The sequence below is a fragment of the Platichthys flesus genome, chromosome 11 (assembly GCF_949316205.1).
Source record: "Platichthys flesus chromosome 11, fPlaFle2.1, whole genome shotgun sequence".
NCBI lineage: Eukaryota > Metazoa > Chordata > Actinopteri > Pleuronectiformes > Pleuronectidae > Platichthys > Platichthys flesus.
This window is the reverse complement of record NC_084955.1, coordinates 14,657,286-14,671,423: the sequence shown is the minus strand read 5'-3', so window position 1 is coordinate 14,671,423 and position 14,138 is coordinate 14,657,286. Positions and strand designations below refer to the sequence as shown.

The 14,138-nt window shown below is 39.9% G+C and overlaps 2 protein-coding genes across 2 annotated transcripts; both read left to right on the top strand.

The window, feature by feature from the left end:
- The first annotated feature begins 101 nt into the window (after window positions 1–101).
- On the top strand, window positions 102–4,761 carry LOC133964965 (sodium-dependent neutral amino acid transporter B(0)AT3-like). Its single transcript, XM_062399315.1, has 12 exons — window positions 102–255; window positions 1,070–1,210; window positions 1,392–1,529; window positions 1,638–1,819; window positions 1,962–2,072; window positions 2,162–2,274; window positions 2,358–2,486; window positions 2,790–2,946; window positions 3,030–3,234; window positions 4,063–4,222; window positions 4,315–4,477; window positions 4,588–4,761. The coding sequence occupies exons 1-12, from the start codon at window positions 102–104 to the stop codon at window positions 4,759–4,761; spliced, it is 1,827 nt and encodes a 608-aa protein (XP_062255299.1).
- A 1,971-nt stretch (window positions 4,762–6,732) lies between these two features.
- Window positions 6,733–11,037, top strand: si:ch211-254p10.2 (solute carrier family 40 member 1). Its single transcript, XM_062399593.1, has 8 exons — window positions 6,733–6,835; window positions 6,932–6,999; window positions 7,152–7,311; window positions 7,573–7,688; window positions 7,909–8,035; window positions 8,220–8,474; window positions 8,993–9,667; window positions 10,542–11,037. The coding sequence occupies exons 1-8, from the start codon at window positions 6,733–6,735 to the stop codon at window positions 10,799–10,801; spliced, it is 1,764 nt and encodes a 587-aa protein (XP_062255577.1). The 3' UTR covers window positions 10,802–11,037.
- The last annotated feature ends 3,101 nt before the right edge of the window (window positions 11,038–14,138 follow it).

The following is a 14,138-nucleotide window of genomic DNA, read 5'->3' as shown; positions in this document are numbered from 1 at the left end:
CCCGGGTTTTGTTTAGAACAGGTAGAGGAAGGTCAAACAGGCCAGAACAGATGTGTGCTTGCCTCATATAATTTACCAAAATGACAAGGAACAACCAAGTGATGGAGAGAGAAGCTGGATGTGAGGAACAGACAAAGATCCATGAAAGGCCAAAATGGGACAATAAAGTTCAATATTTGCTGAGCTGCATAGGTTTTGCTGTGGGACTTGGAAATGTGTGGCGATTTCCATATTTGTGTCAAGTCTATGGTGGCGGTAAGTATATTTAAATCACATTTTATAATTCGCTTTGTTATGAAAAAAAAGTAATGTTGGACAGTCTGGCAAAAAACATGGCCTTTTACTCGGGTTTCCCATGTCAGGAAACATTTTACAGTCGATTATCAAACGGTTCTCTCCACAGAATTAGCAGGCATGGAACAGAAACTCCTAGAAATACGTTATATTTTGTATGCCAATAACAACAATTGCAATCATGAAGAAAACTTTTCTTTTGGAAAATGATTTATTCATATTCTCCAGAATATGTTCCACCTTTATATTTAGTTTCTTCTTTAGCCTTTAGTTAACCAAAATTGTCTGCCTCAGTTAATAGTCTTACTCTAGACATTTCAATGAGTGACATGACACCCACATTTCCATGCTGTGTCTTATTTGCCAGTTGCAGAAATCATGTTTATCCACATACTGTATGTTTATTGAATCCAAAAACACGTCAAACCAGAGAGATTATATTATTATATGATGTTACTTTGATCTCACTGATGAGAGTGATTATGTGAATGTAGCTCATGCTTATATTTTTGCAAAGTGTAGTTAATTACATCTGCATAGCTGTGATTGACCAGCAACTGTTTCCATTTGCATTGTTTAATTACCCCCCCCCCCACCACCGCCACCACCACCACCACCCACTCTCCCGCTCTGTACAGTGCAGATAAAGCTCAGATAATAAAATGTTCAGCAAACAGAAACAGTATGACCTCAAAGCCAATGCCAATGTCTTTTATGTTTTTGAAGGTAAAATCCAAACCTTACTTAAGAATGATATTTCCATTTTTATTTCAAGGGGCATTTCTCATTCCGTATGTCATCGCCTTCGTGTTTGAGGGACTTCCTCTGTTGCACATGGAGCTTGCCATCGGACAACAGCTCCGAATGGGAAGTGTTGGAGTGTGGAACTCAATCTCCCCATATATGGGAGGTTTAGGTGAGACAATCTGGTACCAATGAGCGTGACCGTATTTTGGATTCACTCAGAAAGTCTAGCTGCCAAAATGGGGGAATAAAAAACAGAACGTGATAGAACTTGAATTTGTCATTAATTGAGATCCATGCCAACTCTATTGTAAATTAATTTATGATGGATCACATCTATGTTTGATACACAGGTGTTGCTTCCTTGGTGGTATCCTTCCTAGTTGGTCTGTTCTACAACATGATCTTGGCTTGGATTCTCTGGTACTTCTTCCATTCCTTTCAAAGTCCACTTCCCTGGAGGAGCTGCCCATTAAACTCGAATCATACCGGTAACTGCTACATCATAATAATATAAATGCTTTTTATAGCTGAGATAAGACGACAAAGTCCAACGTCTTAATCAATCTTGATTTAATAATATATTCTCTGTGATGCAGGGTATGTCGCTGAATGTGAAAAGAGCTCACCAGTGAACTATTTTTGGTATCGTGAAACACTCAACATAACACCAGATATCGAGACCAGTGGGTCTTTACAGTGGGGGCTCGTGTTGTGTCTGACATCTGCTTGGTGCCTTGTGTACATTTGCTTCATACGTGGAATTGAGACTATTGGGAAGGTAAAGCATGGTCATCTGTATCTGTCTAAAAAATATGATACAGCAGGTTCATTGACAGAATTCATACAAATGTCTGCACATGAAAGTCATATTTTAAGGTTGGATATTAAATAGAAGATCAACGTCTAAACCTTCTCAACAGGCTGTTTATGTCACTGCCACGTTTCCATATCTTGTTCTGACCATCTTCTTGGTAAGAGCCTTGGCTCTGAATGGAGCAAGTGACGGCTTGATATATCTCTTCACTCCAGATGTACGTTGGCATCTTACTGAAATATTTTCAAGATTTCAGAAAAAGAGAGATCTGAAATACAACAAAACTTGCATATGTTTTTTCCGAAGTGGGAAACCCTCAAGAATCCTAAGGTCTGGTTGGATGCTGCCACTCAGATATTTTTCTCTTTGTCTTTGGCCTTCGGGGGACTTATTGCTTTTTCTAGTTATAACCCCCAGAAGTAAGTTCATTCTGAACTAATGTTATTTCACAATATATTGAAATAAAACAAAAAAAAACTGAGATGGTGTTCTATCTTCGCAGGAATAATTGCGAGAGGGATGCCCTGATTGTTGGATGTGTGAACAGCTTTACGTCGATATATGCGTCAATTCCTATTTTTGCCATCCTTGGATTTGAAGCTAATGAAAACTATAATGACTGCAGAAATTGGTATGTAGCATTGAAGTAATTATGGTGTGCTACAGCACATTTACAGATCTATAATTATACAATTATACGGTATTATTATGATTAAATATGCAACTGATGATTATTTCATTCGAATTTGTCAGGCCCCAAACCAATCCGACTATATCACATGATAGTAATGTTTCTATTCCATAGTTATATTGTTATTATCATATTATATTAAATTATATTGTCATACACCAATTTTAAATCAGCTAATGATATGAAGCATTATGTTTTTAATAATATTATTAATGGACTGATTGAATGTCTTGTTGATTTTAGGAACATTCTACGATTGACCAATGCCTTTAACATTGGGGATGAAAACATAACTCTTGAAAACTACGATCAGTGGTTTAACAATCTCAACACAACCGATCCCTCAGAGGTTGAAAGCCTTGGTCTAAAAACCTGCAATCTTCAGACTTTCCTGGACCAGGTACAGTGACTGTTATAAAACCTCTGATAACAGTTGACCAAACAAAGTTCTGTGTGAGTTTACGCATCCCATCCCCCCTGTAGAGTGCCTCTGGGACTGGACTGGCCTTCATTGTGTTCACTGAGGTGGTGATAAAGATGCCAGGCTCTCAGGTGTGGGCGCTGCTGTTCTTTGTAATGCTCTTCAGCCTGGGCCTGTCCTCCATGTTTGGGAATCTGGAGGGAGTCCTCACTCCTCTGCTGGACCTGCACGTGGTTCCACCCTGGATTCCTAAGGAGGTTTTCACAGGTAAACTGAAAGATCCAATAACTTCACATGACATTTGCAATACACATGATAACTAAGTGTGTCAGGACATCCCAGTGATTACGACACATACAGCCCACCTGCTGTTTCAAAGCATATATGCCTTTGGGAAATTAATTTGTCCCATGTGAACTCAATTACATGTGAAGCATGTGAACATGTGCTCTTCCATCTACAGAGTCATAGAGCCTGTTCCCACAGGATACCAGCATCTGTTCACGCAGCACACACAATTCCTTCAGACACAAATGGGCTTTTCCTATTACTTATAACTCAAACAATTTAGAACACTAACACCCAAGTTTTTATTGAGAAGTAAGCCGTCGTAGTCTAGTGAATTCCCTCCGGACCAGCCCCAGACAAGGAATAAAGGAAGAGGGACTGGTTTGTCAGGGGTTCATCTTACAGTTAAGACCCAAAGCATTAGAAAAAAAGAACTCGACAATGTAAGAGCGGTAGAGTCTTAAAGATTTAAACTCCATTGAGCTGGTTGAAGATGAACTGGACAGAAGTTGAAAAAGAAACACATTTGTGGGTATTCTGAAACAGTGAGTTTTGATGAGACTATTTCAATTTAATTTAGGATTAAAGACTCACTGGTTACTTTTCAAAACATTTATTATGTATCTGTTCTATGCTTTCATTATATATACATTTTTTTTTTCACTGGAAAAATGTAGGTGTTCTTAAACGTCAACTGCTAGGAGGGTAGATTATTATAGTTAGCTTTTTAGCAACTTTGACTTATTAATTACTATAGAACGAAACAAGAACAAAAACTAAATATATTTTTCATTTGTTTCCTCATAGGTTTAATTTGTCTTACTTCCTTTGCTGTTGGTCTCATCTTTACTTTGAGATCTGGAAACTACTGGCTGGAGATTTTCAACAGCTACGTGGGATCCATGCCTCTGCTCATCATAGCTTTCTTTGAGATCATCAGTGTGGCCTATATCTACGGAATAAACAGGTTACCTTTGCACTTAATTATACTGAGGTTTATTTCTTGCAGCATTACAGCATATTTGACTGAGTTAACATGGTGCTTCCGTGCACCCGCAGGTTTAATGACGACATTGTGAAGATGACAGGTCATAGGCCGAACCTCTACTGGCAGGCCACCTGGCGCTTCATCAGCCCTTTAATGCTGCTGCTGGTTTTCATTGCGTATGTTGTGGTTGAGGCTGAAAAACGGCCAACATATAACGCCTGGAACCCGGATTATGTAAGACAGATTTTTAGCACCACAACATCACAGCTGAACTTTTGTTGTATTTAGCACAAAGTGTCAGACACAAACAACAACATTGATTTTCCTCTCCATTAACCCCACAGGTAAACTTCCCCCTCGCTGATGTTCTGCACTATCCTGAATGGGTGTATGCAATATGTGTGCTCTTATCGGTCCTTCCTGTCCTGTCCATTCCTCTCGTGGCTCTCTACAGATTCAGCGGCTTCCTGAAGAATTACATCATGAACAGTAACAATCAAAACCCATATACAAATTAATTCTGTAATGTACTTGTACATTTAAAAAAAAAAAAATGGTTTTATCACACATGTTTAGAGCTACCAGTAGCACATGTGTGCTTTTTTTTCATTTAATAATATCTTATCACCTCCGAAAAGGTAGTAATTACGGTTTCTGTTCACAGGATTATGAAAAAAAGAAACGGCTGAACCAATTATTCAGAAACATGGTGGAAGGGTTGGGTGTTAACTTTCTGAGTGGATTCTATAAAGGGGGGCGGATCTAGCAATTTGTTTTTTACGAGACAAAGCAGAGAGCTTTATGACACCAAGCATATTAAGGGAACTGATGAGTTTGTGCAATTTGGTGCAGCTTGACTGAATTTCAGGGGCCTATTGGCCCTCAGAGAAAGGTATCGGTCTACTGAGTACCATTCTAGTTGTATGTATGTAATTTGTTTGAAAATACAACAATTACATTTTAACTTTTTTTATTAGTTTTCATCTTTGTATGGTACGGTATTGTAAGTTTCTCATTTTAAATTAAATTAAATTTGAAATCACATTATTGCCATATTGCATTCGCAGCAGCAGCTGTAATTTCAGTATATTTGCTAAATTAAAACATTAATTTAGTCTAAATTGACACAAGTGTATTTATATTGGGGAAGGAAATGCAAACAGCTTCAGCCAGATCGAATCAGTGCAAGACAATATCCTTGAGAAAGAAAGAAAGGATTTGTGTGATTTATGTTGATATTTGATTAAAGAAGACAGTGGTTCATTTCCTGTGTTGACTTTTCGAAAGGGGTCGCGATACGCATGTTATTAAAAATATTGAAATCATTTTCATTACAAATGTGTTCAAGAAATAGTGCACGGACTGATGTTTGTATGAAGGTTTTGTTAGTAGGTTCAATTAACGTTATTGTCTTTCTTCTATTAACATTATGCATCATCTTGCCTAAGGAACAGATTTCATTTTGTGATGTAATATATCTGCTTCTGACCCTCTGTTACATGCATATATAAAGCGTCACGTAGTTTTGCATGTATCCTTTGAGTTTTTTTTGCATGTCAACATGTGTATGCACAGCAGCTTGTGTATGTGTGAGGGGGCATGCATGTGCTCACTGGCCATGCTCATGTGTGTGTGTATTTTGAGTCATACGAGTTACACAGTTGTGCTTTTTGTGGTGTGGGTGGACAGTGATATTGTGCCCCCCAGTGTCACGTGCTTTGGAATATGCTGGCTGCCTTTGTTGTCCCCCTGCCCGTTCTGCTTTTCTGGCACTTTCATACAATGGTGCACTTGAACACTGCTATGTTATTAAGCCTTTCAAACTACTACAGCTTGAATTCCAGCTCTCAGGAAAGACTAGCATCCCAATATAGGATACATGGCACAAGATTCATCGTCAAGAAACAACAGCGAGGATTGAGCGTTACATCAGAACAAAGGTGATGACTGACCCTGCATTGATGTATGAGCACTAGTTATTGTCAGTTTTACACTGTATTTAGAGAGCTGTGCAAGGTGTCATGCTAATGCTACTTACAGTATTGTGATCCACATCCTCAAATGTTGTATTCTACATTAATTCTTCACAATCTGACTTATTTTACTATGATTGAAAACAAAATTCTGATGTGACGGATTGCTTTGGATGTTAGTCTAAACAATACCATGGTGTTGCTCTCATGCCGTAGAGGTTAAAGTGGTTTGTTGAGTTCAAAAGGACATTAAGTTCCACCATTTGTTGCCCTACGTTGCCTGCGGAGAAACTAAATGGTGTTTTCAATTAGTTCATTTCTACAGTGTTGTTTTTAGTAAGTCGCTTTAAAAAAATGTCTGTAGTAGGACAACTTGAACTAGACTGTATTCAGAATAATCTAAGTGAGTGAGTACTGTGACGTACAGGCGACGTACAGTATCATTGCACTAACTGTGGAAGAAGACTGCGACAAGTTCAACATGTTTTTAGACCTACGACTTCTACTCTATAGGCAATGTCCCAGCGAGCAGATGCCTCCCAGTGTGGTGGGGTTGTGGTCGAGTTCGAGTCTGACGATATCAGGAATGCAAGAGCTCAGAAAGCGAGGAGTATACCAGGTGAACTCAACTTTACATCCCGAGGGAATTGGTATTGTGCGTTTGCAGCAAATAAAACATGTGCTTATTCCATTTTCATGCATTTCCCCCCATCAGGTTCAGCTCTTATCTACCTCAGAGGTCCCAAGTTTCTCATCTATGTCAGTGGAGCATTGTCAATGTGGGTAAGAATCATTCCCCGAAGAAGCAGATTGCTGGAGCAATAGTTAAGACATCGAAAACTTGAATTACTGTTAACTTTGACTGTAAACATACAGGCTCCCTCTTTTTTATAGACCCAACATACAATGATGACCTTTAATGTTATGTTAAACAGGGTGACCGCATGTGGCACTTTGCTATCTCTGTGTTCCTGATTGAGCTGTATGGCCGTAACCTGCTGTTGACAGCGGTGTTTGGATTGGTAGTGGCTGGGTCAGTGCTCCTGCTTGGAGCTTTGATTGGAGACTGGGTTGATCGCAATCCAAGGAATAAAGGTACGTGTGGCAGTTTCACACAGATCTGAACATCTTATCTTGCAGTACATGATAGAACAGTGATATGGATCAGTGGATTTCAATCATGGGCGTAGAAGTGGGTTGGTTTTCTCTCGAACTAAGAGGTAAACTTATCTCACCTGAGTTTTCAGGCGTCATCAAGATTGACAACCACTGACTCATATCTGCCAAAGCTAGCATTAAATGTATATATAGACTTGCTATGTTCTTAAAGTGTTCTTGTTTTGTTCCCTATTTTAGTTGCACATGCATCTCTTTTCATTCAGAACATCTCAGTGACAGTATGTAGCATTGTGCTCATGTTGGTGTTCTCATATAAGCAAAGGATTGAACAGATCTGGGACGGCTGGCTTACTGTGAGTAGACACTTCACCTCTTGACTAATATCACTTTTCATTCATTGAAACTTTATTGATTTGCAAATGGAATACACACCGTGATTGTCACACAGAGTTTTGGCTGCTGTTGTTGTTGTTGTTGTTCCCTCTGTCCTGTGTCCCTGTTGTCTCTGCTGCTGAGCTTGTGGCTAACTCTGTGCTGTCATAGTAACATGTTGCATCGCAAAACTTACACAAGGTGGTTTGTTATACGGTGGTGATCGTCCTGGCAGATGTGGCAAACCTTGCGAGCACAGCGCTGACCATTGCCATTCAGAGGGACTGGATTGTGGTTATTACAGGCTACAACCGAGGTCACCTAGCTGGTGAGGGGATTTGATCTCTGTTCATGCTCATGTTGGTTTATAGTCCATGTTTATCAGGGGCTTGTGTCCCTGGTTATTCATCATAAATATGTCAATTGTAGAGAATATTGGTCCATTTCAGATTTTTGCTGAACACCCTCTAGTGGACACTGGTTAACCTCTGTGTGTTTGATCTTAACAAAAGGAATGAATGCAACCATGAGGCGGATAGATCAGGTGACTAACATCCTGGCCCCACTAGCAGTGGGACAGGTCATGACCCTGGCCTCCAATGTAGTAGGCTGTGGCTTCATCCTGGGCTGGAACCTTGTGTCACTCATTGTGGAGTTCTTCTTCTTGTCACGAGTGTACCGCATCGTCCCAGCGCTCTCGATCAAACCCCCTGTGGTGGAGGTGGATCAGGTGTATCTGCAGCGCTTGGAGAGGAGAAGGTCACTAGGTATGGATACACATGTTTTGTTTCTGTGTTCGTACATCTTAACACTACTAACATAACCAACACAACCAACACAACCAACATTTCAATATTTCCAAGACCTTATAGATATAAAAAATAAAAATGAATTTGACTAAACTATGTTACCAACCTGCTTGTTGTTGGCAAAAAAGAGATGAAGTACAAAATATCGACTAATATGTGACCCTTGAATGATGTAAATACATATTTACATCAAAGTCCTGGAATAACCTAATACACTGGGCCTAATGGGTGCTTTCATTTCTTTAACTGTCTACAATCAATAAATGGACTACATCATTACAGTATAAAAATTGTCTAGTTCCAAAGCTTATTGGAGTATTTTTCTTCGACACAGTTTGTGTACAGTATTACATTTTGACAGTCCAACTTCGGCTGGATTTGATTGTAATATGACATGAAACGGTGCAGCACCGACTGTGATTTATGGATTTTACTGATGCACAGAAATGATGGATAAAACTCCTCTCTCTCATCAGGGGAAGGTATCGTTGCACAACCTCAGCCTCTGACCGAAGGCAACTGCAACACAGGCCTGCACCTAAAAGAAATCACAAACCTGCCACTGTGTTTCCTGAGGTTTCGCTGGTTGTTGAGCACCTGTAAGGACGGCTGGAGGGCCTACTATCGGCAGCCTGTCTTCCTGGCAGGAATGGGCCTGGCTTTCCTCTACACAACAGTGCTGGGCTTCGACTGCATTACCACTGGCTATGCCTACACTCAGGGTATAAGCGGCTCTCTACTTAGTCTACTGATGGGTGTTTCAGCTATCACGGGGCTGTTGGGCACTCTGATGTTCACCAGACTCAGGAAGACATATGGCCTGGTTAACACAGGCATAATCTCGAGCTGCCTCCACCTGGGCTGCTTGCTGCTGTGTGTGTGCTCCGTGTTTGCCCCTGGCAGCCCTATGGATCTTAGCTTGCTGAAGCCCTACATTACCAACTCCTCTGAGGTCGGAGGGATGGCGAGCCAAAGGCAAAAACATACATTTCCGCTGAGGGGGGGAAGCAATCAACCACTGCTTCCCGACCGCTCCTCCATTCATTGGACCAACAACACCGTGCTTTTTGACAACGTGCCCTCTGGCACAGCGCCAGAGTCCTACATCTCCATTATCCTGTTGTTCTTGGGCGTCATCACAGCACGCATCGGTGAGTGGATAGACATCTGAAGCAGACACCATAACATAATTGAGTACATTCAATAATATACAATGCATGGGAATACTAACAACTGTAAAGCCCAGTCCATACATTGACATGGAGCGTATCAGGAATATATATCTATCTTGGCCAATAAATTAGAAACTGCAGAACAGAAACTGTCAAAGATATTTGGTTTGGTAGGTTTCACAGTTACATAGTTTATCCACCAGAGAGCGCTGTCAATTCACTGTATAATCTACCACTCAGTACATTAGTGAAAATTACAGTACATGTAGGACTATTTCTTTTTATGTTTTGCACTTAAGCCATAGTAATAGTCAACATTGTAATTTCAATGTATGTGTATTCTATGCAACATAGTAGCACTAGCTTGTTCTGCACTTAAATGATCATACTTAGAGGATTCAAGTCCGACTGATATGGATTTCTGGGGATGAAACCGATATTAGGGAGTCAAAAAACTATATCAGCAGATATAAATATATGTATATATATAAATTACAAAAGTAAATTTCATTGTCATTATCAAACCCTTACAAAAATTAAAATGTAATTCAGTCCTTGTATTTTAAAGTTTAAACATAAATGCAAATATTTTCTTCATTGTTTGTCCTGTAAAATAAAAGTTTTCTTATCAGTGCACATTGCAGATGATGATATGTCTGTGAAAGTCTGGTATTATTGGCCAACCGGTTTATCTGTCAGGCTTGATTAAGGATAAAATTATCGTCAGCATCAGCCCAAAAAACCAACCTTTTCTCATCAATTATTTTTGTTTGAAGGACAAAATAAACGCCAAGCTGTACAAAATACAGGCTAATTTTATGTCATTTAAACCTCAATGACATTTGTGTTTCAGGTCTGTGGTCCTTCGACCTGACAGTGACCCAGCTCCTGCAGGAGAACATCTGTGAGTCAGAGAGGGGGGTGGTAAACGGTGTGCAGAGCTCCATGAATTATCTGATGGATCTGCTTCACTTCATCATGGTTATCTCCGCTCCACAGCCACAGCACTTTGGCATCCTAGTTATCATTTCTGTGTTGTTCATCACCACCGGGCACACCATGTACTTTGTGTATGCGCACCAAGCCAAGAGAAAACGCCGCCTCAACACATAAGGAGCACATGTGGCCCCACACACTCACGTGTGAGATGCATACCAGCACTGACTCCACTCTGCACCTGTGAAATGAGTGTCTCCCTCCTGTTCCTTCAGCAATCTTATTGCAACACTCCACATCTGACGTAGCCATTCATTTCAGCACAACACAGCGAATGCCTGTCCCACCTCTGTTGCTTTCTTCTTGCAGGGCCATGTGCCACAGCAGCAAACAAGACCTCAGGTGAAGTAGAGTGGGAGACGCGCTCTCCCTTTGTGCACATACGTTGAGGTGGCTACAATAAATGCAGCAATGGTACCTCCAGGTGAACTGTCCTAATCTACTCGTACAACAGGACGAAAAGGTTAAGGCCAAGGCTCCAGTACATGCCTTCGCAAACCCTGTAGGATTACTGCAAGACCTTCATCAGACAAGCCTGTTAACTTACATAGCTTTTGTGGAAGGGAGGGTGGATGGATGGAGAGATTTTTCTAACCTTCACTCAGTTAATAACTGGTGTAGTGAGAAAAACTTAGCAGTGTTACACAAAAATACAAAACAAGGCAAGATAGTACTTTTACAAGTGGCATCGATGTTCTGATCCGTCCACTTGGAAATATTCCAGGATGTCCAGAAAGGAAAATAAAGGGAACGTGATGTGAGATTGTTTGATTTATAAAAGGAAAATCTGAGAGGCAGCCCCCTTTTGATGGACAGAAGTGAAAGGATGAAGTATTTCCTTCACCTGGTTTGTTTCTCTGTGGATGAATCAAACAAGCGTTTGCCTTTCTTTTATGCATGTTATGGATGACAGCGAAAGATCACACTACATCATGTACTTGAGTCAATAAAAACTATTTTATTCTAATTGCTTGTGTACTTGGATAAATAAGAATAGTTTCCAAACTTTCTTTCCTTCCCATATAAAGAGTGATATTAATAGTTTATGGTTTATAGAAACCTAAGAGGAAAGGGATCTTCATTTTGTGACATGTTTGAAACCAGCTATGTGTTGATAGCAAATGTCCATCCCTGCTATTGGCAGTATTGTATTAGACTTTGCTTTATTCTTTGGTAGTTCTGATGAACTAAACTTTACCTTACCTCAACTAAGAACAAGAACACTGTTGGGAATATGACTTGGGAATTACTCTCAGCTACTCTGTGTTTTCATATCTCCTTCATGTACAGTGGAAAAAACATCAAAGTCTGTCATACAACCAGCAACACATCTCAATATATTTGTATAATTTCCCTGTGAAATCTTTGTACTGTATGTTGTCAGACTGACTATTATGATAATAAAAATGACTGAGGAGGATTTGGCCTCAAGTCCTGTGACCTGAATAATAAACAAATACATATTTGTAAAGTAAAATAAAGTGCTACACATGCTGTGCTGGATGGCTTGCTGATTATTCATCTAAATGCCCGAAAATGTATTTTTTGACATTGCAGATGCATAAAGGCTCTTTTTATTCAAAGTAAAGTCAACAATTCAACCTTCACATGTTGATGTTAGTGGAATCATTCCAATAAAAAGGACAGCCATGCAGTTTCATACCGTCTGTTCCTTGTGGACAAAATATATTTGATGTATAAATACAAACAGAAACATCCCTGTAACTTGCACAAAGTAATTTAAGATTTTGCTCCAGTCAAACTACCGCAGATATCATATAATCTGAGATCTAGTGCCAAAGGTGGAGTAAATTCCTTCAGTCAGAATTGAGCTAACGGCCCCAAATTGCTCTCATGGTTGTTTGCAGAAATGCCTGCAGTGTAAAGGAGAGTCTGAAGGGGCCAGGGAGGATACAGTAGATGCAAATGTAATGGCTTTATGTGGCCAGGAGAGGTCAATGTCACATTAGAGGGTCATCACTGTGCCAGCATGGCAACGCTTCCTTGTTGCACTATAATATCTTAGTCCTAAAATTATGTTTAAATTACCTGCATCATCCAAGAGAAATTTTAATACTTTTGACAAATATCCAGGAGAGGAAAAATGAGGACACACAAGGGTGGACAGAATAATGGAGTAAAATTAGCAATGGCCAACCAAAGGCAAATCATTTAGAGTGGAGGGACATGAATCCAGTGGGCAGTGTCCTAATATCACTTTGTTGGGAACTCACATTAGTCATATTTTCAATACTGGTGCACCAGTGGAATTGAATATCAATACAGCACACCAGTATGTACAGGAAGCTGAGAAATTGTGTTTATATTCACTATGACTTGCAAATCGGAAGGAGTTGTCAGACTGCATTTACCGCCACTAGTACTCACTGGTGTCAGCAGCACTGTGTGCGCTAGTTGACATTATTGCTATTGCAAGCTTCTCATATTCTTAAAGGGCGCTTCTATGATGATAATGATGATATTGACTGCCAGCTCCTGCCACCATTGTAAATCTATAAACGTGTTCCACTAAACGAACCAATTAATGATCCATCACAGTCTGTGGCAGCATGTAGTGTGGTTACCTTGATAATATACAGAAGCCATGATTAGGCTGGTTAATGCAAGTGGCCTGTCTTAGAGTTGATGATGTATTATACATCACGGCAGAACAGACTTTTTTAACTGAAAAGAGAATATAAAGACACCTGCTAGCATCTTTTTCTGCCTTAAAATGTAAAGCTCACAGAACGATTTCTAACCATAGCAAGAGTGATACTTTAAAAAGTTCTATATTGTACATTTTATTGTACAAATAAACAATGCAGAATAGATGTGCATATGTTGTGACTTCTAAATTCACTATCCTTCAATATATACATACTTCTTTATTTGGTTGTATTTGTTTTTATAGTTGAACTGAAATAAACCTGAATACCATTTCTTTGTCATAAGGGTTTGATGAAGACATCGTAGGAATCACCACCAGTGTATGGTAGATGAGAAGGAAATCGTTTTTACTTGTCAGCATCAGAGCCCAACGATGCTTTGAAAAAAATACACCAGCATCATTGCAAAAAATGGTGAGTCCCAAAACTACATGTGAGGTTTACAACACAGGAGCTAAATGCTAATTCAACTCAAAAACAAGACAAGGTAGCTGCCATTAGAGAACCATGCTTCTCCACATGAGCATTAACTGGAGAGGTTGTGTCTGTAGCCTCATGGTACATGATGGGCAGTACTGCTTTGTTGTTAGCTAGCTAACCCGCTCAAGTGCTAACTAGCTAAACATTAGCCAAGCTTTCAGTGTTGACTGGTCCTCACTCATTAATGGGCTGTTTGAGGGTTGAGACTTGGTTTTAGGGCTAGGGTTAGAATGACATTTAGGTTAAGGTTAGCCGTAGGGTTAGGGGAAAAAAAAAGGTCGTAAAGACTTGCAAGTAGGCTCTAC